Source organism: Saccoglossus kowalevskii, chromosome 21 (assembly GCF_978046115.1).
Source record: "Saccoglossus kowalevskii chromosome 21, keSacKowa6.1, whole genome shotgun sequence".
Lineage (NCBI taxonomy): Eukaryota > Metazoa > Hemichordata > Enteropneusta > Harrimaniidae > Saccoglossus > Saccoglossus kowalevskii.
The window spans coordinates 24,424,999-24,450,292 of NC_140661.1; the positions used below are offsets into that span (position 1 = coordinate 24,424,999).

The following is a 25,294-nucleotide window of genomic DNA, read 5'->3' on the forward strand; positions in this document are numbered from 1 at the left end:
CGGCATTAAAAATTCAGAAGATGGACATTGAGAAGCAGAGAATATTACAAAGTTTACATTAGGTATTTCACATAACAAGTTGTTGTAACTAAACAATGCTTAAAATTATTCCTCTTACATATTTACAAATACTGATCATGTGATTTGCCCGAAGAAAAACGAGGTAGAATTCAAGATATCAACTAATGCAAAAATCTGTTAGTCAGCAAGTTTACAGAGTATGCACTCATCCATGACCTTCAATTTTACGAGACGTTTTGCATTTTGAAATTACTATCAGAGGTAATCCCAGTATATTCCATATTGAAGAGCTTACCTGAGGCCAATGTGAAAACAAGAAAAATATAGCGAAGGATGATCATGCTTGCAATAATGTAGCAATAAAACAATAGTTTGGAGAACAATAAAATAGTGGGTGGACTTGGACGTAGTAGATGGTACACAATTGGAGATATATCATTGATGACCTGGGACGTTCACTCCTGGTTGTCATGATGATGACCCCCACATGACCTTCATTATTATTTTTCAACTACCATTAACTGATGGAGGTACACACTGCCAGAGATTGTCAAGCCTATACTGCATTTACAGCAATGGGATTTAACTTATACATTTTAGATTATAAAGTTACTATAATGACTATTAAAACGTATTCGATTGCATGAAATAAGTCCAAAACATTTGAAAAATTTTCAGTGCTGGGTGATCGTTCACATTTGACTTTAAAAGGTGACAGTCGTCGCGTTGCGCATGTGCAACACTTTTGTTGATAAACATTGATTTTCCCACAATCCAATGCGCTCATCTAATGGAAATCACAAGGATGAGGTTTGACCTGGGCGCAACTTGCACTAATTACCGCTGATGAATCCTACGGTGCCTTGCAATCACCTAAAAAGACCTAATTAGAGCTTGGTAACGTCTCGGCTTGTATTCGTTGATCTGTGCAGTCAAAGTCACCATCTTTGTTTATATGAGACCCATACATGTATATCTTGCGCATGCGTTGCACGACGACTGCCGCCCTTTAAATGTACAATTTAATATAAAACTAGCTGCCACAGAAATGGCTCAGACAATGAAATATTTAAGCAAGTTCAAAAAGTTCAATGCTGTTAATTGTTGATTTTACGTTCAATGCGAGATCTTGTGTATTTCTAGATAGGCACCAACTAAACGTCTGCTACAAAAAATGATTGATTTAATTCTAACTTAAATTTTTGTTGTAGAAATGACAATTTTTTAGAAGGGAATATGGCATTGTGATACTTTTACTTTGTTAAAATTGACCTCCATTGAATGTGTACCATATCCCTCAATTAAACATGCCAGTGCATATCTTACTTTAAAGCACCAGAAATCGTTGTCAATGTCAAATATCAATTCTCAACAATTAGTACGTCACTATCTGAAAGAATTAATTTTAATTGCAAAACCATTATACATAATTTTTCAATCAGTTATAGCGTCTGTGCTCATACTCACCAATGCAAAATGACAAGGGTTTTATTAGGATGGACGCAGTCTATACAAATGCAGGATATTTAAAACCAGTATAAATTGTAGTTATTTTTCTCTTAACAAAAAGTTTACTCGTATAAATGACAAAAATCAAAATAAAAGAAAGATACCAGGAATTGTTGCTATGGAAACCATATTGTTGAGACTTCTCTCCAAAGCGTTAAAATCCTACGGTCTACTAAGAAAGTTAATAATCCAAATACTATTTTTTTTCTCCGACTTACAAATAACCAACCACAAGTAATAACTTAGAATAGCTTTTATCAAATTCCTGTATCAAACGTGGGCCGAGTCCACCCTTATTTTCCCCATTTGTAGTCTGCGGAACTTCTTACAAATTGTCACTGTTCGTCGAGTCAAATACTACTTGTGTCTTTCGCACGGTCTGTTCAACTGACTTAATGAACGCACAAGTTGGATATGAAGGTGTCTCAGCTTAAAACATCAGACTGAATAGTTACACTCAGACCACAGTCTACTATACTCAAACTGAGCGTACTGGCTACGAAAGACCTGGCCTTGCCAACTTGAAGTTGTAAGTACTTGACGATAATGACGAAGCGTCCCCAGTTGCGAAATGCTGATATTTGTCATCCAATCAATATAAAGATCCTTATTGGCCCTGGTACAGTGTTTGCGAGGGTTCAGGGAGTACCGACGATACAAAAAACTTATTGCCATATAATTTTCACAATTCCAACTGGTACAAAACTTGAAGGTTTAGACTGACCGAATGGACATTTTTTGATGACGTCATTACTCTATGTTCGTTGATTGGCTGGTTGAATTCAATCGCTCACATAACGCTTGACATAATAATACTTTTTCATAATAATAATTTATTCAAAATACTGTAGGCCTCCGGCCTCAAGGTATACTCATTGTAATTACATAACATTTTTCAGAGGACAATGTCATTTTACAGTGACTGAAACAAACAAACAAGAAAATATGAAAAGAACATGAACTGTCAGTCCAAAATAATTGTATTACGTTGTTGTTTTTTTTGTGCGAGAAAAATAAATTTAGAAATATTACGCAAGATTGCTACATTTTGTAATTGTAATAGCGATATAAATGTTTCGGGTGAGAGAAATGTATCATAATAACTTGGGACGTATTTAGATCTCTTGGTAAAACCACAGGGAGCCCAGGAACTATGATCAACTGTACGCACTCCCTATGAGCGGGGGGGGGGGGTCGGCTGGTATCTCGTGTAAGAAATAGACAAGAGATGAAGGCTCCAGCCAGCTCATATTTTTTAAACTGGAAAAAACAGACGAACAGAATGAAAAATAAAATCTATAAAAAATACCAGGTTGAAGATTATTAGTTGTTCTTTCAAATTTCACCAAAGCCTTACCTATATTCTACCTATATCTGCAGAATAAATCAAGAAAACTACACAAATTGACTCCATTTACGAATACTTAACGGTTTGCCCGATCGCACGGCACAGTTTGGAGGCGTGGCCTGTTCAGCATTTGTCAACAACCAATCATAAGACTGGTTACCAACCACATCGAGGTTAGCCTTGCTCAACTGGTTCGTAACCAGTCTTCTGATTGGTTCTTCGCCAATCATAGTTGATCATAGTTCCTGGGCTCCCTGTGGTAAAACAGACAGATAATGCAAAAATGGTACTCGTCCTCTACACAATTGGTATTACCTAAAATACAAACTCTTTCTGTGCGTGTATTATGGAATTTTTTATAAGTTTCAATACGTAGACAATGGGCAGAAATTCTTAGGCGACACAATGCTTCACTGTAACAGTCTTTTTTGACTGTTTTTAAATAATTCTCTTGACCAAATATATATTTAAATTTTCTATAAAAACACAACTTCGGAAATAACTCGAGTCCACTTTGCCAATTTTGAATATCAATGTCCAAGCATCGCTGTTTGAAGAGCTTAACAAAGTATTCAGAGTTCCCCAACCCCTTGGTACATGCCTCACCTATTTTTAAATTACTACAAAATTGAAATTGTAGCTTGACATTAAAATAACCTTTCTAATACCCGTTTTTTTTTCTCCAGAAACCTCCATCGGAAATCCAATATCTCTGTGGTAGAGACACTACCTGCTGCTATTGATGCCGCGTGATCGAACGCCTTTCTTACTGTCAGACCTGGTACGCATGCTGAAGCATAGCTTTTCAAAACACCATCTAAACACGTACTTATTTTTGTGAAATTATTTCCCAATACAAGTGCAAAAACTGAAAATAGATACCCTATATACATACTAAAATCAAACTGTTTCCAAGTTGAGGTAAAATGAATTCATGAGATTCCTTTTTCCAAACTTTATTTCTTTATTTAAATATTCAACCCTAAACACAGTACATGCATGATATGCGCGTCAAATAACTAAATAACACCCCCTTTTCGCGTTTTTTTTACTTCAGCTTGCGTACCGTATTTTATTCAGAGACCCCCCCCTCTGCCGGGCTAGCTGTTCAGTCATAGCCAAGGTGCAAGGTTTCATGTAAAAATGTATACTGTGATTCACGTCAAACTTATCACGTCTCTATTATAATATTATATATTATAATTAATGAGAGTCCTTTCTGTAGCCTACCTGTGCATGTCGGATGTTATGAATTTGTGTTCTGTAAGCAAAGACACCCGTTTGTTGCTGTATGGTACTACCTTTCTAAATCGTAACACACGGGAAACCTTGCCAGCTCTATGAAGACTGCACGTGATCACTACTTTGCTCTTATTGCTTGGTCTTAATTCAGCTAAAGTTATTATTCTTTTCTTTCGCGAGTTTATCTGTGATTAAAACATATTAGTATTTAAAAGTATTTATCTTTGTGTTGTCTGAATCATTCCATCCAGCTTCACGAATCCTAGTACTATTTCGAAATGTTTTGCCTTATTAGACTTCAGTCGTTCCAAATTAGTGGCGAGAGGGGCGGTATTTTAGAAGCGTTGATAAATGACAGGCAGCTTTTGATCTTGGAGTATATTATTGGTGGATATTTTGCTTAGATTTTAATGGCAACTTTTCTGATAAATTGTGGCGACACTTTGAATGCAAGTATAACTATTTTGTTAGTGCTTATATCAACTGATTAGAGTGGGTATAGCTGACATAATGTATAGGAATTCACACGATCTTGACCAGGATGAAACTCAGCGTGAGAGTGGAAATGATGATATGCCTGAACTTGTATGCAATGCTGTTATAGCTTGTGTGAATGACCTTGGATCAGATGGAAATGAGAAGAGTAAAGTTTGCTGATGGAGAATGAATGTGTCTAAGATGCAGTAATAGAGAAAGATTGTGCAAGAGAAAACTATAATAAATTTGAGGAATTCAGTTCTAATTCCTGGAGGATTTGAACAAGTAGTTGTATTCATCTGTAGAATTTAATTTAAGAACCCCACACTTTATTTGAATGGAGATAGTAAACCACACATTTGTATTCATAGGTTAATTGTAAACAACTTGCATTCATAAGAAAATTGTGAACCACATACAGGTATTCATACACATATTGTAAACCATGTGCTTCAATTCATATGATTTGCAAACTTCACACTGCATTCAGTGTAAACCACACTTTCATCCATATGAATATAGCACACCACACTTATATTCATATGTAGATTGTAAACCACACATTTGCATTCACATACTGTAAACTCCACACTTTTATTCAAATGCAGATAATGAGCTACACAATTGTATTTATATGTAGATTGTAAACCACACATTTGTATTCATAAATTGTAAACCATGCACTTCCATTCATACGAATTGTAAACTTCACACTGCATTCATATGTTGTGTAAACCAAACTTTTATTCATATGGAGATTGTAAATCATTTATATTGAGATGTGAAACACACTTGCATTTATATGGAGATTGTAAATCATTCATATTGAGATTGTAAATCATTTATATTGAGATTGTGAAACACACTTGCATTCATATGTAGATTGTAAATTATTCATATTGAGATTGTGAAACACATTCACATTCATATTGAGATTGTGAAACACACTTGCATTCATATGGAGATTGTAAATTATTCATAATGAGATTGTGAAACACATTCGTATTCATATGGAAATTGTAAATCATTCATATTGAGATTGTGAAACAAATTTGCATTCATATGGAGATTGTAAATCATTCATAATGAGATTGTGAAACACATTCGCATTCATATAGAAATTGTAAATAATTCATATTGAGATTGTGAAACAAATTTGCATTCATATGGAAATTGTAAATCATTTATATTGAGATTGTGAAACACATTTGCATTCATATGGAGATTGTAAATCATTCATATTGAGATTGTGAAACACATTCGCATCATATGGAGATTGTAAATCATTCATATTGATTTGTAAATCATTCATATTGAGATTGTGAAACACATTCGCATTCATATTGATTTGTAAATCATTCATATTGAGATTGTGAAACACATTTGCATTCATATGGAAATTGTAAATAATTTATATCGAGATGTGGAACACATTTGCATTCATATTGAGATTGTAAATCACTCATGTTGAGATTGTGAAAACATTTTCATTCATATGGAGATTGTAAATCATTCATATTGAGAATCACATTTTCATTCATATGGAGATTGTAAATCACTCATATGGAGACTGTAAATCATACATTTCATTTGCATATGGAGAATGTAAACTACAAATATTTCAGAAGAGAAAACTGTAAATTTATTTTTGTTGTTCACAAAATATACACAAATTCAGATATCAAGAAGATATCCATATTTACTTTCTGAATTGTACACAATAAAGTAATATTGGGAATTGCAAATTGTAGACATTCTTTCCATTCAATATTTACAAAAAAATTCTTTGCAAAATACATGTATCATTTAAACTATACACACTATATATAACACGGGATTGTATATGACTTAGTCTCAGGGCTGATCAAATCATATTCTTGGGGAGGACATTCGGGCATTTTCACCGCCTGGCAACCATCACAGTGAAAAACTTGAATGAAGACCGAAAACTTTCAGAAAACGGTACTTTCGGCTGGTTGGTGAGACTCTTCTGAACAGTGTAACAAGGTCACCCCTGCATATCCAACATATATAAATTTTGTTGTCCGGGATTGCTTCAAAGTTAATTTTGTGCCGTATTCTCAAACCACCGTTCTACACCAGCTCGCACAGAGCCCATAGAAATACATGGTACATTGGTGCGCGATTTAGCAACGTGGAACTTCCTGTGACATAACTCCGCCCACGAGGATATCATAAACTGTAAGGTACACTGCCCTCTGTTGGCATTACATAAAATAACTACATTTTAAAACATTCAAGTTCATAATCATGTCCATTTTGTTTACATTTACGTGTGAGTAAACAATTTATAATACAGATATATACTTAACAAAAAGGGGAAACAAAAATTTTCTGATATTTGGGAAATTCTTTGTGGTGCATCAGTCTAAAAGCACAAGTAATATACGTAGTGATATATTTAAGTTAACTCACACAAAAATTACATGCTTTTGAAACAAAATCTGACTGTGTTCTACATGCAGCTGTTTGCACCTCAGTGACAATGATACTACTTGTAAATGAATTATTTAAAAAATAATTGTTCATAGAAGTACATTTCCTAGGACAAATTTAAAGCTCTAAATATTGTTCGTGTCCAAAAAAAATTGATATCAGAAAACACAAAGTTTAACATATATTGCCTGTAACTAAAATAAATTTATTAGTACTAGTATTATTTTTTATTACAATTTGCAAGGTGATAAGCTCATAATCAGGTCCAAATCATATTTTAGGTTACAGCGAGACTGTAATTAATTTTTATTTTCCACATTCCTACCAACATCTATGCAGTAGATGGATGACAAGATCCTCAATTAATATCTTTTATATCCATAGTTGATTTGACAGAAGCAGGGTGGTCTGAAAATAAATAAGTCTTACTACATAAATCAGTCCCAGATGTTATTTTATAAGCCTGAATTTGATTGGTTGTACAACAAGGCGTGCCTTTATTGACTATTGTAGTCGTTCATTGTGTGGGATAAAAATCACACAATACCAACCACATCATGTTACACCATGGATTTTATTATAAGACTGCCCTCTTTTCATTTTTATGCATGCAATTTGCCTGATTTCTCAGCTATATTGTCCAAATGAAAGATTAGAGTTGTGGGGTTACTGTGGAAACTAGGAACACCAGAATCAAGCTCCTCTAAGGGAATGAGGCACATGAGACGCACCAAGGTCCCCCTAAGTGGATGAACATTGTGACATGTGCATCAAGGGTAACAAAGGAATAATAATAAAACACAAACATGAGTACAAGTTTACCAAAATCTGAGAAATAATATACTTGGCCAAGCTAACCTCTCAGAACGTACCAAAACTACAGACAATGAGAATATTGTGTCACATACAGTAAGTAATAATAATGAAGCTGAACAAATAAAAAAATATCATTTAGTTTCACCATCTTAGGGAAGACAAATAAATCATGCCGAACCATAAACTAAGAAAGACCCACCGCAGTCAAAACAATCCTTCGACAAGACAAAAAGTTATAATATATATTCATAATTAATAATTTAATAATATTATTAATACTAATATTGGGTGTTGGCGATTTGATAGAAAATGGGAGGTGACAGTTTTTTGAAGCATGCATGAATTCCTTAGATGAATTCAGTATCTACATCTCTATACAGAAAGTATGATTACATAATAGACATATTCATCCATGTCAATTCCGTCAATTCCCTCAAATACTGTAAATGCATTAAGTATTCACTGGGTTTTATTTCACTATTTTCGCTGATAAGAAAAAAACACATTAAATTAAATCTATGTGGACATATAAAATAACAATGGAACTTATTGTTTCCCTGCCAAATGTGTGAACTTAAAAACCCAGTAAAAAATATCAAAATAAATGGTTTGACAGTAATAAAATCGAAAAAGTTGATAGCAGGAAAAAATGTACAGTGCATTGTGTGAACTAAATAAATAATGTCTGATCTGATCTACACTGGATTGATTATTACTTCACATGATTCTCTCAAGGAAATTAGTGACTTTATCAAGTTCATCCGGTGACGCTTGGTAGAACTGTTGATTGAGTCTGTGGATCTCAACATCACCATTACCAACACCAATAGCCTGTATTTAAGGTGAAAACAGATTGTTTAAATGAGACTGACCTAGGCTTGGAAGAGCTAGCACAAGAAAATGCAGAAGAATTGAAAACAGTAATGGAATCCATACTGTCCAAAAATGAGTCTATGTCTTATTGGACCAGATGCCGTCTATTAACGCGAGACTTTGAAAAATAAATGAATAATAGACAAGTGAATCAATCTGAAAGGCTGTAGGTACAGGACAGGCTGCGCATGTGATTTCTCATGGTAATGTACAGAAGTCATAGAGATAGCTAATCATGAGATAAACCAAATTTGTTCCTGTCTACGTATTTACATAGCGATTCAAGACAGGATAGTCACAGTGAAATTTCATTCTCATGAACACCGTGATGAAAACATAAAATTGCTCATAGTATGTTGTAGAGGCATGGTTATCCTGACATGAGTAGGCGTGAGTAGACCCTTGCTGGCCGAAGGGCATCAGACCTCACTCATGCGTGACAGAAAAGTATACCTCTCATTGGCAAGATCATTACTGCAAAATCGCAAAGTTCACGCCTTCTTGCAATGAGTTCATTGAATATTCATTTTGGTGGTCATGGTAACATCGTGATAACATTGAGCGGAAATTTGCCAGCACCTTATCACAAATTATGTCAACAAATAAACTCTGCTGTGAATGGTTACTCTTTGATGGCTGTCACTATCTGCGTTCCTGCAATTTGATTTGTACTGAAAAAAAGAGCACCGCGGAGGGCGCAACTTACACGACCTCGTCAGGCTAAAGCATGGTGTACTCACTATTTCAGGTCTTCTGCCCTGTAATCCAAACCCTGTAGCTGCATGGTCATTAGATAGACTACATGCTGTTAATCTGAAATAAAAACACAACATACGAACACATGTAATACATCTAGTTAGCACCAATAAAAATAGAATTTACTGTTCCATAGAAAGCTGTATTTGCATTCAGTGAGATTCAAATTCAAAAACGCATTCCAGTTTATTGATATCCCATTCTAACAGTTTCCCTTGTTTACATCTGACAAGATAGCAATATAGCACATTGTAGAAATAGAATACTGTTACTGTACAGATCACGAACGTCCAGTGCAGACACAAATCTTGTAAAAAATGTTTGTTGCCATGACTCTAAATTATTTCCACAAGGATGAAAAAAGATTAAAAATATTATCACGAGTTAACTGCAAAAGTGTGTACTCGGGCAGTATGGTATCTCATCAACGATATGTCTCATCGATATGTCTGCCATACCGCCTTTGCACAAACTTAGCTGTATTCTTGTGATAAACTCATATCTCATGACAATTGGGTACATGCAGTCAAATGTTTACATTTTTGCTCACTGATCAACACAGGCTTGTGATTTGTTGCAATATTTTATTTTATCTTCAAATGCACATCAGTTGCTACATATGCGCATAATGAAAACAAGAGCAACTGCATACATGTATACTGGTACTAGTAGTTACAAAATAAACTGCTCTCTAATCTGAGTAGATGGGTGACTGAAACAGAGGCAAAATGACTGGCCCAAATTCATTCCTGTCAACCTTTTCTGATACGAACCATTTAGTTTTAAAAAAAAAAGATTTTCCAATATCAGATTAAGACGGTCTATACCACGTATCAATGTGCCATGGATTCACTTGTTTAGCTTTGAGGATGAGATGGAAAGTTAACACACTCCTTGATGACCCATTTTTTCCCATTTATTTTAGCTTTCATCAGGTGATGTGCTAATACCAGAATAATGTATTTCCAATGGTCATATTCATACAATTAAGTATAATAGTATTAGCATAAACACATTGACAAATAACCAGTAATTCTTCTGTTATTCTTGAGATACAAGTGTATTCTAAGTAAACATACCTTCCACCATTGAACTGTTCAATTTTGATCGGTATACCATCACTATGTAATAAATCCCATACATACACCTTTGCTGTCTCATCTATGACAAAAAACACAGCTGGTCTACTCTGTGACCATTTCACATTGACTACAGCCATCCCAGAGGTGGAGTTTGGCCATGTAACTAGTGGCTGTTCTGTATGTAGAATACAAATAAATGGATGTGTAAATTGAAGGATTGCACAATCTACCACCACTCTATCAAGTAATAAAATAGATTTCTAATTTGTCACGACAACCAACATCATTGGCATGTGCAAGTGTGCATATGACTGTTCTGTTATTTTCTTCTCTGGTTTAACTTTAACACATATACATACTATATGCAGTTCAAAACAATAATATCGTTGTAACTATAGTTTTACTGTCATGAGAGCTTGCCAGTAAAAGCACAACTGGCTTTTAGCAGATCTCTAAAAACTGGCAAATATATACGTAACCATTCATTGTGTGATCCTTCTCTGTATTCTCTCTCATCATTTGTTATCAGTCCTTAACTGTTTGGTGTTCTATCTAGAAGTTCTAATGGCAGTTTCTATGAAACATCATATCTGATAATATGCATATACAAGAAGTGCCACGCCCCCCAACCCTGTTAAATATAAATAGTGGTTACTATGGCAATTAGCATTAATAATATTAACATACCTGCTGTGGTGCTGTGTAATCTGAGAGAACCATCCACACAACCAGCCTGTAAAAACATAACAAGCAACATAAGTACAGATTTGAGTAGAGCAACCTCTATTTATTAACAAACAAAACTTTTGTTTAATGTTCAGATTTGGTTCTCTGGTTGCATTCTTTGCATTCCCAAAAATAAAAACAAATTTAACTGAACTTACTAAGAAACATGGCAGGCCAAATGGTGAGAAATCGACTGCTACAACATCAACAGGAACATCTAAGAAAGAAAGATATATCAGTATTTCATGGAAAGTAACTCATTGAAAGTTGATCTTTCACATTTCGTGGAAGAACAAAATATCTGCACTTAACATTACTTTTTATATTTCCTTACTTACAAATAATTAAAAAATCAAGAAAGAGCCTGATATGCATGATTTGAATAAAGCCTTTTATGTATAGTTTGAAAGCGAGCTGAAATTATGACTACAAGTAAGATTTGAAAGTGGGCTGAGGAGTCTTACATGTATGATTTGAAAGTGGGCTGAGGAGTATTACATGTATAATTTGAAAGTGGGTTGAGGAGTCTTACATATATCATTTGAAAGTGGGTTGAGGAGTCTTACATGTATGATTTGAAAGTGGGTTGAGGAGTGTTACATATATCATTTGAAAGTGGGTTGAGGAGTCTTACATATTTGATTTGAAAGTGGATTGAGGAGTCTTACATATATCATTTGAAAGTGGGTTGAGGAGTCTTACATGTATGATTTGAAAGTGGGTTGAGGAGTCTTACATGTATGATTTGAAAGTGGGTTGAGGAGTCTTACATGTATGATTTGAAAGTGGGTTGAGGAGTCTTACATGTATGATTTGAAAGTGGGTTGAGGAGTCTTACATGTATGATTTGAAAGTGGGTTGAGGAGTCTTACATGTATGATTTGAAAGTGGGTTGAGGAGTCTTACATGTATGATTTGAAAGTGGGTTGAGGAGTCTTACATGTATGATTTGAAAGTGGGTTGAGGAGTCTTACATGTATGATTTGAAAGTGGGTTGAGGAGTCTTACATGTATGATTTGAAAGTGGGTTGAGGAGTCTTACATGTATGATTTGAAAGTGGGTTGAGGAGTCTTACATGTATGATTTGAAAGTGGGTTGAAGAGTCTTACATGTATGATTTGAAAGCAGGCTGAGAAGTCTTACATGTATGATTTGAAAGCGGGCTGAGGAGTCTTACATGTATGATTTGAAAGCGGGCTGAGAAGTCTTACATGTATGATTTGAAAGCAGGCTGAGAAGTCTTACATGTATGATTTGAAAGCGGGCTGAGAAGTCTTACATGTATGATTTGAAAGCGGGCTGAGGAGTCTTACATGTATGATTTGAAAGCGGGCTGAGGAGTCTTACATGTATGATTTGAAAGCAGGCTGAGAAGTCTTACATGTATGATTTGAAAGCGGGCTGAGGAGTCTTACATGTATGATTTGAAAGCGGGCTGAGGAGTCTTACATGTATGATTTGAAAGCAGGCTGAGAAGTCTTACATGTATGATTTGAAAGCGGGCTGAGAAGTCTTACATGTATGATTTGAAAGCGGGCTGAGGAGTCTTACATGTATGATTTGAAAGCAGGCTGAGAAGTCTTACATGTATGATTTGAAAGCGGGCTGAAGAGTCTTACATGTATGATTTGAAAGCGGGCTGAGGAGTCTTACATGTATGATTTGAAAGCAGGCTGAGAAGTCTTACATGTATGATTTGAAAGCGGGCTGAAGAGTCTTACATGTATGATTTGAAAGCGGGCTGAGGAGTCTTACATGTATGATTTGAAAGCAGGCTGAGAAGTCTTACATGTATGATTTGAAAGCGGGCTGAGAAGTCTTACATGTATGATTTGAAAGCAGGCTGAAGAGTCTTACATGTATGATTTGAAAGTGGGTTGAGAAGTCTTACATGTATGATTTGAAAGTGGGTTGATGAGCTTTACATGTGCAAGGAAAACTTTACAGGGGGGAAGACAACAGCATTTGTGTTTGTAGGTCATAGACGTGGATTTGTAGAATTTATGCAGACTAAAGAAGAGCCACAAACACTGGCTAAACAATATTTCATTGTCTTCCTCACAAGATACAAATTCCAACTCACCTATTTCAGATTTGAATGCATTCGGAGGAGCTTTACCACCATACCTCACTGCATGTAATACATAGCCCTATAAGAGAAGTCAGAGAATGAATCTTCCCTAGATTACCAGCAGTTCAAGTTATTGTACACTCTCCCTATCTTGGTTAGGTTACAAATGTGGTCAATTTACAATCAACTTGATCATGAGACAGTAACACCTCATGTCTGCATAGCATAATCAGCATATTATGTTTGTTTTTCTTACAACCAGCAGAATTACATTTTTTATAGGTGTTCTAGTTTTAAGGTTATGTGCCTGCTCACATTTCTGTAGTGATGTATATCACTGTATTGTAGCAGTAGTTTATGATGTACTTGTATGTCGTCCTGTATTTGGTCTTTATGTTCAGTGTAATCATTTTAATACCCCAGTGGAATTTTGAGTGTTTAAATAAATAAATCAACATAAAGAAAATGTACAATTTCCATACAAACTCCATGGTTCTCCATATGAATACTACCATATTGGTTAAAGGTATCACACCACTATTAGTCAAGCTGTATGTTTACTCCTATGAATCCACTCTGATATCTTTGTTGTTAAGCAGATTGTAAACCGTTATGGTTGCATTCATATGGAGATTAGGTATTGTGACGGTTTACAAGATTCTACCTACAACAGTGTGGTTTGTAATTTGTAAACGCACTACACTTACATGACAACTTGAAATGAAATGAACTAACAAACTTACCAGATCAGTTCCTACATATAGATGATTAGGATCTTTGGGTAGTAGCTGCATTTGAAATGCTTGTATCGCTGTGTTAACCTTCACATCTCTGTAAATAATATAAAAAATTATTATTGAGACCAGCACCATTTTGTACAAACATTGATTAGATTCACAGCATGGCCCTGTGTTAAAAATGCTTGAAATCAAAGATATTTTATAAAAAACTGTGAACGTGTTAATAACCATTACTCACCGGACTGGAGATATTAATTTCACATTGGAACTTTTTATAAGTTTAACTTTGCCGCCGGGAATGAGACCTGAATAGAATAAAAGAATGAGAAGAAAGATTCAAGATCACAAAATGCATAATACCATTTTCAGCTTAAATTAGTCTTATTCACATTTCTGATGTGCCAGGACAGCATGTCTGGTGAGAGTCTGGAGATGTGCATAATGTACAAATTATCAAAACTGACTTTGTGTTTTATTATTTACTGCCATGGCTCATTTTGGTGGCAGCATTTCTAACTTTATGTTGAATTACCATGAAATATATCAACAACATGAGATCACTGATGGCACGTGTGCATGACAACAAGTGCTATAACCTATAAAAATGGTCACACTATTCTGTCATCCATTTGTACTAACAGTAAGCCAAGATAAAAGTCTTCTTTGAGATAAAGACAACACTGAAAGACAGTAAACAGGTTAGTGTAGTTTCTATCATTGGTAGTAATCAGTAGTGTTAATGTATCTTACCTAAATCGGACTCAGAACCTGCTTTGTCTGGTTTGGATATTTCAACTACTGTCTAAAAATAGATAATAATTTGAATCAATATTATGCAATTATTTCAAATCATACATGTAAGACTCCTCAACCCACTTTCAAATCATACATGTAAGACTCCTCAACCCACTTTCAAATCATACATGTAAGACTCCTCAACCCACTTTCAAATCATACATGTAAAACTCCTCAATAATGTGTGCTGTAATAATCAAAAAACGAGAAGTTGAATAAATTTGAGAATAAGGAATCCTTGCAAATGGTAAACAGAATCTTAAAGCAGATTAAGAGATCACCCCATGCAGAGGTTGTCAGTTAGAAACCTTATGTTCATATTTTCTTCTACCAGTATAGCAGTACTTATTGTACACCATACCAGAAATTCAAAAATGCAATACACAGCACAGATTTACATGAAGAGAAGCGGACTATCGTACTTACTCAAATCTATTTCAAAGCGAGTAGTACCCTTACCTGTTTCACAGGATATTTTTCTCCTACCACCCCTTCCTCCTCATGCTAAGCCCAAAGGTTTTAATATGACTGATATCACTTACCCAAATCTGTTTTAAAGTGTGTGCCCTTATCCTGTTTCACAGGACATTTTGCTAACACCCACCCCCATTGGTTTGAATATGACTACTTACCCAGAAATTAATTATTGCTTGTTGTTCTACTGTTGCTAATTGGAATGATAAACCCGCTGTCTCATCTTGAAATAAACAAATACAAACAGTATGAATTAGTACTCGTATATTTTTCAAGACATGTTGAAGAGAACATGTACATATCTTGAAAATATGCAGAATTTTCAACTAATTGCATCAAGTACCATTTATAATGATGTTATAAAGTAAGTTTCACGATAATTTGCATGTATGAAAAGTATGGTGTGTAGATTTGAAGAACGGATCTCACCTCCAGAAAAGTTTGACATGAACACAATGTTACAGTGGTGATAGTATGGCCTGGAAACCGTAGTTATATAACTAAGACACCTCTAAATTAATGTCTGCATCATTTGTTATTAGTATTAATAGCAATATATGATTGTATTTTGAGGGATACACAGCTAAACATAGTTGAACTCTGGTGACCTTGCCCTTTGTTATATAATATAATTCCCTTTAACATATTTTGTTTCAATATAAATATGCATTGTCATAATTAATTTTGAGTACAAACAAGTTTTGGGGTTGAACCAACAGTGGGGAATCAGTCTACCGAATGTCCTTTAAAGATGTAAATATCTTACAAAAACATTGGTGCCTTATTTGTTTAATTACATGTATTTTAAGGGACATAATTTCCAGCTTTATTCAAAGTAATTCAGATATTTTAGTATAAAAACAAATGCCTCATCGCAAAAAAAAAGTGCTGCATTTAGACGTGAATAGATTCATAAAACATGCAAGATAACAGAAAATCTTAGCTGGCTTTTATCCAAGTATTTTGTACAGGTGTCTGTCAAAAATTAATGATTCACTGAGACAAATATGAACTGCCTCATTGTGTGACTACTACTGTATTATATGAAAAGTAAAAAAAAAACACCCTTTATGAATAGCTATCATGTTGCAAGCTCTGCTTTGTATGCAAATCAACTTAAATAGTTAGTTGGTGTCCAGTGGAGGGAGAAGTCAACAGTACTGTTGCCTCCTGAAAATCTACATCTTCAAACACTGCAATCTTTGAAGTGCGTTTTTAAACCAGTATTATAAAAACTCTATCATTCTGTTCTAATAGCTGAAACATATTCCTGTGAGTTTTCATTTGTCGAATGAACTGTTTGTCAAATACAGAATACATATATTTTAGAACAATTTTCTTTTTAAAATGTGGATGAAATGTTTTGCTTTTTATGTATTTTTTATGTATTGTTTTTGATTTGATAACTTTGAACTAAACAGATTTTCTATTAGCTTCAGATCTTGATTAAAGTTTGGCACCCAGTTCATAGGAGTGCTTATATTGATTTTCTGACATCTTGTTTTCTGTAAAGATTTTATTGGTAGGTTTGCAAATGTGTATCAGACTGTGCAATCTCTCCATGAGTTGGTTTTGAAACCCAGTATGGGATTCTGAGATACATTACCAAGGATATTATTACAAGATAAATCATTTGCTTCATTGAACGCATACAACAATGCATATTTCCACTGAAATCAGTGACCTTTGATGTGTATCACCAGTGATCAGTCAAGTAGAAACAGTCAAAATATTTTATCAGATTTTCTCAATTTTTGCATGATATTTTCATACAGGACATCTGTTGTTCAAACTCAGGGAAGACTTTATACTGATGAATAAGGTGACCAAGTTTGATGAAGTTTGGAATAGAATTAGTAAAGTTATTATGCACACAATAACAATTATTAACGACGATGACAACGACAACAACAACAACAACAACGACAATGCCGGACAAAATTTTTCCCTTAATATACCTTTCCCTTCCATCTTTGATGGTACGGGCAAGGTAATAAAACCACGTACCACTGACATTGCCAGCTCCAGCACCTTTAGGTAACAATGCCTTAAAACTATCCGTGGGTGACACGATTGGTAGGACTGTCACTACAGGGCTATGATGGTTGTCTTCACATTGTATACCATCAGTGCTATATGTTGGCATTCGTATCAACCACTCTTCACTTTCTATATTGTGCGTATGATGCATCGATGATGGCTCTCGTAAATCCCATACAACAGCCGTTCCATCGACTGTGCCTGCAAACGCTAACGTGGCTTTGGACGGACTAAAACAACAACACAGTGGAGCAGATTCACATGATAAGACCCTATAAGATAAAAGACAAAGTAAAAGAGTCAATGACCTATAAGAAAATAATTGTTGTGCACAGACATTGTGTGTGGAAAAAAAGGTTTGATATAAGCATGCACATCTGCATGGACGGAGCCCAAACCACAAGTCCCAGTTTTGGATGGAAATACCAAATATTAATAATCATCATCTGTGATACAACGATAAGTTCAATATGGGTCCCATGGGATGTATACAGTGTATGTAAAATACAGCTGATCATACACTGAGCAATAACTGTGCCACCAATACTATTGGTCAGTTTAACACAGAACAGATTGGAATGGCTTTTTTGCAGAATTACAAATTAAGTTACTTGTTTGATTACTCACTTCTGAGGTCGCGTTGGTTCATTAACATTCCATAGACAGATTAAACCTTTACTGTATAATTTATTCTTAGATGATGCCTGGAAAATAATTCAAATATTTAATACTTTAAAAATTATAATATTTTACATTTGATGCAATATGAGTTTATTGTCAATTTTAGACTAAATGGAGATAATTATTCCAGATCATATACTTACTTTTTGAGGCATACTATAGGCAGTGAGAATTAAATGCGTTTGTACTGGATGGAAATGTAGATACACAACATGACGATCTGTGAAGACAAACATAATATGTTTTATTAGGTTGACATTACAATGTGACAATTTAGTATTCTATAGGACAACCAAATACAAAAACAGGTTGCTTATTATTCAATCATGGTTTGATACAAAAACATCATTTCTTTGGTTTGCTATTAAATATATGTAAACTTCAAGTTTGTAATTTTGTGAACAAATACTTTAGAACACTTCAGCAAGCGCCATATTTTTTTGATTCCAAGCATATAGTACCTATTGAATAAGTCAATACAGACAGTTTCTGATTATTTGCGATTACAGAATGCAGTGGAATAAAATTTATTATTATCAAGGTTGCACTAATAATAATATTAATAATAATAATAATCAAGTTTTATTGCATCCTTAGAAATTACAATCAGTTGATTATGATCAGTTACGATCAGTTGGCATGGATTTTGCTGCATGAAAAGCCAATTTGCATTTTTTAAAGATAAAACAAGAACTGAGATACAGATGAGTACAGGTGAAATGATACTTAAATGATCCATTATACATTAAATGACATTTTTGGTTAATATGTGATACTATTAAAGATGTGCTTCTAATAGTTCAAACAGTATTTATCCACATCAGTAATAACCAGATTATAATCTTGTCAGAATATAACACAAAAGTAGAATATGTTTTCCTTTCCTTTTTTATAACTGTAAATACTCACGTTTTAGGAAAGGTAGTTTTGAATTAAGTTCAATATAGCCCTCACTAAACACAATCTGCCTTTGATTGTTCGTTAATGTACCACTAGTTTTGTCTGCTAAGTTTTCTTCTAAGAGAACAGATACCACCTGGAAAGAGAAATAAATGAGAATCAGATATGAATTTGTGCAGTAAAAATGCAATAATAAACATGCTATGATTGGTATGCAAATTAAAGTGATAATTCACAGCCATAATTCACAGGTACATCAGGGTACATTATGCATGACATTTCCAGATTACTGTTCAGTTCTAATATTACCTGCCCTGAGTTTTGTAAAAAGTTGACCAATCTAACGGAGTCTATATCTTTCTTTTTTGCAGTGTAAATAGCTTCCTCTTCATCATCTATGGTATCACCATCACCACCTGCAATATGATTGGTGAGTTACACATCATGTGATCAAATACCCAGCTATGATTGGATAAGATAGCAATCATGATTAACTCATCAATGAAAGTATTGTTAACGTAAATTGAAATCTAAAAAGAAGAGTTTCACACACTAACTTGTGAAAAGATACAATTGCACAAATGTATGCCAGCCTTATATGGTCATACCATACCAAATATGGTCATACCATACCAAATATGGTCATACCATAACATACATACTTGTGATCCACATGTGGATCACAGAGAGCACATAAAACTAAATAAAAGCTTGTAGTGTGCTGTACTGTACAATGATTGTTTTTAATAAAGTTTGGTGTTAAAAATTAATGTACCAATTTAAAAAAACCATTGACATAATTACACTAACTTCACTCATCAGTTAAAATTTTAAAATTAATGTATTGCAGCTGAATATATTTATTAATGATTATTAGGGTTTCTGTTTATCCGAAGTTTCCATGACCTCATTAGTATTTGAATTAAAACACATTACACAGCGTACGATAATTTAAGTTTTTTATGAACTAGCTACGAATCACCATGCGACCAAACAAACATTTCAACAATAGAGGGCACTGTTTATAGGATGTATATTGCCAAACTCTACGCAGGAGTGTAAATATTCAATCTTGACTGTATGTTACACTGGACTTGCACTAGAGGGAGCTCTTACCTCCACATCCTATCATATCATCCGCTGGATACTGAGTCCATTTCTGTCTGTATTCTATATCCTCCGTCTGTATGTCTCTGTCAATATTGTCTTCATTACATTGCACATATGCCTACAATTAATACACATAGATACAGTATTAGAGAACCAGTGCGGCTGGAATTGATACCAATGGGGGTACATTACTAAATAAAGCATGAGTAATAATATATTACATACAAACACAGTGTTCAAAACTGCAACCATTCAAAACCCATGTTTAAAATTGCATTTATTAGGGTCAAAACTTACAAAAGAATGAAAGGTATTTCGTTTGGGGGAGAGACAGTGACAAACACCGATTTTTAATTTTTGTAGTAAAAAAAAATTATTATTTTTGTAAGTTTCAGTCTGTCAAAAATATCTTTCTTTCATGTAAAGGAAGGGAGTGTATGTTCCTTCCCATCGTTTGTATTTCGGTGAACTTTGCCAAAATTGAGTACACGCATTAGCAATAATAATACAAATGTAATAATAATAATATTTATGAATCCTTTGGAATGAAAACAAGAGCAAACAAAAGAGATAAAAAAAAAAGAAAAAAATCATACATAACTGAGACTGAATAAAATTTAAATTTGAAAATAAATCTCATGATGAATTCATACAACTTTCATTTCCTTAAAACAATCTCCCACAATTCATATTCCATGGAATGTCACCAAAAAGCAAATTTAAACTTGAAATTCACCCCCCCCCCCTCTGAGAGAAGGCAATTTGTTAGTGTCTGGCATTCCTCAATATTCGAAACTATTTTGATCAAATTAGAGTAAAATTTATTAAGTGGAAAGTTGCATTGCATAAAAATAGGAAATGATATACACATGTACATCTTATTAGATGTCATCATTACATAACTTACAAATGCTATTTCCTTGGTAATTAACCCATTGTACTAGTAGTTTATTTCCTTCTAAATCCAGAGAGTTAGACGTAACCTTAAACATTAATGATATGCCATGATGATCATAGTATCCTTAACATTATTTTCTTTTTTGTTATAGAAATCATATTTGTTTTAGCAGCTTGCTCGATTTGTTTACTACCTTGAAAATGAATGTTGTTCGAGCTAAGGGAAAGACTATTGCTATATGTTCACACGGCAGCATTCTATCCGAGCCGAACTACTGCTCCTCCCACGGATTAACAGGAGATTATCTATAATGTGTTCATACGGTCGGGAGCCGAACGAGAGCCGAGATCTGCCAGAGTTAGATTCAGTTTGATCAGAGCCGAGCGGAACAGTGCCCTTGAATAATTAGTGACTGAAAACGATTTTAGTGTTGTGCTTGTGTTTTTTCTTTTCATGATGCTGTTGAGCTAGGAGAAAAAAGAGCCTGACCATGGAGGTAGAAAAGACAATGACTGGTATTATGATTTAGGTACTAGTATCTTGAATAAACAGGAAACATGGCAACTAAAATGCGTTTAATACAGCCTATTCGCTCAAGTTATTGTCATGCAAAATTACCATTTTGTAACTATTCAACTGTAGTGATATCTAAACTACGAGGAAGAATCACAGATTCTCTCTATCTACCATAGAGGGACTATGGAAGAATCTAAACCTACCAGGAACACGTCACCGTACCGCGAACACTTCAACAATTTTTATCTTTAGTGTCTTTAAAAAGTTTCCGTTCAGTCGTTCTTTCAAGTTTTTGTCGCATAATTTTGTACACCATTTTTTTTTTCCCATTGAGCAATCAACCTATCGCAATGATTCGTTACTATACATTAGGACGCGTACCTCTTATTCAAGCGGGAAATTGTGTGAAATTATGAAAGATGTTGTCTCCGCCATAATTGAAATGAGAGGTTACTCGAAGAAGACAATTGAGAGCGTGATTTCGGCTCCGATAGTTGGGCCCCGATGCGTTTACACGATCGAAGCCATGTCGGGACTCAACCCTTTCGGTGTTCAACCCCGAGGGTTTAGTGGAGCCGAACTTGGCTCGAGCCGTTGGGCTCCGATAAAATGCTGTCGTGTGAACGTAGCATATGATAAACACGAATAAATAAACAGTGCTGACACCCCAATTACATCAGACTTTAAGCAAACCATGGATAAACTGAAGGTGTTAATGAATAACACACAGGGGTCAGATTGAGGTCAGATGGTGTCAATATCCGCATGACATGTTTGTTCTTAAGAAGTTAAACAATCTCTGTATTGTGTATTCATGTTACATGAGTAATTATGTGTTGAGGATAATTCAACACGTTGTTACACCTTGGCGACTGAAAACGTTGTTTGGTTCACTGCATACTGAACTTTGGTAATCTGAGATAGAATGAATAAAATTGATCTTATGCTGGCAGTAATCCAGAAAATGTTTCATTTTTTTTAGGATTTATTTTCTTCTCTGTATTGAGTGTAACTCTATGAGTCTCTGTGCAAAAAGATAATAAATGTAAATGTTTTCAAGAAACTCTCGAAAACACTTGAATACGGTCGTTATAGTTTCTACGCCAGGAACTCATCTTAATGTGAGAAAACCTTTCATCGCACATGTATTAGTATGGCACAAATTACCGTATTGAAAAATGAACACCATTTTAAATAGGTAAGCGACCCATTTTTTGTTTCTTTGTTATAAATGCTGTACTCTACATACAAACCTTATCTTTATTCCAAGTTTCAAAAATAATTTTACTTTTTTTTTATATTTGAAGTTTGAGTTAGATCCTGTGATAAATTCAGGTCTGTGACACCCAATATTTATTATTATCGCAACTAGATAATAAAATAATCTTCCATTGTAACAAAAATAGCGTGCATAGTGGTCTACCAGATGTGTTCACTATGCTGGTCAATGCAAACAAACATAGAACGTCAAAAACTAATCCATTCTCTGGGTGACACAAATTACCAAAACAGTAATCAATGCTTATAGCCGAGATTCTGAATGAAGTAGGTTTCTTTTCTCAGAAATGTATTCATTTGTTGAGTTAAATTAGAAACTTACATCAGCAAACGCTTGTTTTTGCAGTCACGTTATGAAGAAGAACATGCTACGTGAGCACAATCATCATCTGGTATGCTGGAGTACAAGTAGCTTTGAAATCAGTGGTTGGCAATAAAATCACGGGGTCTGAGACTACCATTTTATTACCCCATGAAAAGCTAACACTAATTGCAATTAGTTTTCAAATTTAAGATGGTACCAACCTGTCTTGTGTCTGACCTGCCAAAATTCTTGATATACAATTCATATTCTTTTAATGGTGGTAGATCAAACATATCAAATGAAGCAATGTCCAAATCTATCAGTCTCATCAACTCCTTGCCTCGTTTTTTAGTCTTAGACGACACCTTGTCACTGATCACTCGCTGTGTTGCGGCAACAAAGTTGACGAATGACCGGCCACCTCTACCAGTTCTTGGACGATATGTATCTAGTAGAAAAAAGTCAGTAAAAAAAATATTGCCCATCATTCAGGCCAGAAGCGACTTTTCAAAAAAGATCTGACATTTGAAAAAAAAAAAACAGTTTAAAAGTCAAACCTGAGTATTATTTTAGCCTTCACTTAAACTACAAGTACAAATAAATATTTAAAATTTGTTAAAATACTAAAACTCTGAAACATACATGTACTTTTATTCTCAAAAGTACAAATGTATTCAGGAAACTTAAGACATCAGATAAGCTTATCAGATTTGTACATATCCTTCAAGAAAGTTCGAGTCGAAATAAACTTTGTCACAGAGTAAATGTGCAGTGCCAATATTCTTAAATTATCAGAAAATTGTGTTATTTCAATACAGCATTCTGATTGGTTAAAACAGACTTGACCTGACAGATCAGAAGGCTGGGTTGCAGTTCAAATCAAGCAGAAAAACATCATAGCGGGAATTACTTTGCAGCAAAATTTTGCGTACAATTGAAAACATTCAACAATGAAAATAATGATAAAGATCTTGACTGTTTTTCCACAGACCCTAATAATTTTGACACCGTAAATTCTGATGGTATGTAAAACAATATTGTAATAAAATGTGCTTATTTTTGGTTTGGTGAACATTTCTCTCTCTTTGTTGTAAAAGTCATTTTGCAATTTTCGCAAAAAAGACACAAGAGGCAACATTCCGCCTAATCTGGCACATGATGAATTAAAATTGTCATTTGGATAGTTGCTCAAAGGGGGAGGAGAGATGCTTGACTACCCATCCTCTAAAAAACATGAGCTGAGTAATCTGGGCACTAAGTTGGATGAGTACGGTATAGAATTATTAATTTAACATATAGAGATATTCAACAAAGAGATATATGGAAGAACACACATACATACCACTGGACGGTGATTGGCTAGCCTGTAAACAAACAGAACAATGATTATTTACTAATAGATATTATAATTAACTTTAACTTCAAATTCTCAGTTTATTATAGAATGATAGTTAAAAAGTTATTCAATAATATTCAACAAGAAACGTTTTTAATTTTGCAAGTTACACATGATTTGTGACTATAATGACTTGATTTATGCCATTATGGAAGTGATAACATGGCACACTCAAAGTACAATTTAATATTAAGCATGGTGTCAAATTTCAGTAGTGATATTTTTGTTATTCATGATATCGAAATGCTGTACAAATTCTGGCACTGAAACCATACAGTATTATCACAATTTAACTTACATAATCATCTCTGTCATACTGTCTGCGCTTAGAGGATGTGTTCTCTTCAGCCAAAGCTCTCCGTAACTCCTCCATCTCTCGTTCTTGCTGTGTAAAGACAAGCAATACATTTCCATTAAGTTTCCATCACGCAAATCAACAGCAAGTGCAGATCTTTCTGTTTTTCGTCTTCATAATATGGTATCCATAACAACATTAATAAACTTTTCATGTTGTCTTAAACAGATGGTACTTTGAACACAGAGGAGTGTCACTGATCAGTGATTGTGATTCAGTTTACAATGCAGTATTGTAGACTAGTGGTTTAGATACAAGTCTGTGTAAACTGTACAGAATATGGATAATAATGGGAATCTGTAGTGATACAGGAGAGAATTCAAAGTGTCCTCAAATCTTTGTATGTAGGGCAGCACAAGCTAACAATATTTTCCACCCTTTCCATTTTCAATGTATAGCCTATGAATCGTATGAATCTCCTTTGACTC

The 25,294-nt window shown here is 34.4% G+C and overlaps 1 protein-coding gene across 2 annotated transcripts in view; it reads right to left on the reverse strand.

The window, feature by feature from the left end:
* Positions 1 to 6,216: 6,216 nt before the first annotated feature.
* LOC100373809 (cytoplasmic dynein 2 intermediate chain 1-like) overlaps positions 6,217 to 25,294 on the reverse strand; it is a 35,401-nt gene continuing 16,323 nt past the window's right edge. For both annotated transcript variants that reach the window (XM_006815804.3, XM_085495357.1), the window contains 19 exons: positions 24,810 to 24,896; positions 24,458 to 24,479; positions 23,337 to 23,563; positions 20,126 to 20,237; positions 19,319 to 19,425; positions 19,019 to 19,145; positions 18,253 to 18,329; positions 18,056 to 18,132; positions 17,396 to 17,700; positions 15,547 to 15,611; positions 14,870 to 14,921; positions 14,358 to 14,424; positions 14,123 to 14,210; positions 13,392 to 13,458; positions 11,466 to 11,524; positions 11,269 to 11,314; positions 10,579 to 10,756; positions 9,484 to 9,556; positions 6,217 to 8,701 (listed from right to left, as the gene is read on the reverse strand). In XM_006815804.3, coding sequence (XP_006815867.1) covers positions 8,588 to 8,701; positions 9,484 to 9,556; positions 10,579 to 10,756; positions 11,269 to 11,314; positions 11,466 to 11,524; positions 13,392 to 13,458; positions 14,123 to 14,210; positions 14,358 to 14,424; positions 14,870 to 14,921; positions 15,547 to 15,611; positions 17,396 to 17,700; positions 18,056 to 18,132; positions 18,253 to 18,329; positions 19,019 to 19,145; positions 19,319 to 19,425; positions 20,126 to 20,237; positions 23,337 to 23,563; positions 24,458 to 24,479; positions 24,810 to 24,896 — 1,950 coding nt within the window. In that variant the 3' untranslated portion in view covers positions 6,217 to 8,587. The remainder of the gene's footprint in view (positions 8,702 to 9,483; positions 9,557 to 10,578; positions 10,757 to 11,268; positions 11,315 to 11,465; positions 11,525 to 13,391; positions 13,459 to 14,122; positions 14,211 to 14,357; positions 14,425 to 14,869; positions 14,922 to 15,546; positions 15,612 to 17,395; positions 17,701 to 18,055; positions 18,133 to 18,252; positions 18,330 to 19,018; positions 19,146 to 19,318; positions 19,426 to 20,125; positions 20,238 to 23,336; positions 23,564 to 24,457; positions 24,480 to 24,809; positions 24,897 to 25,294) is intronic.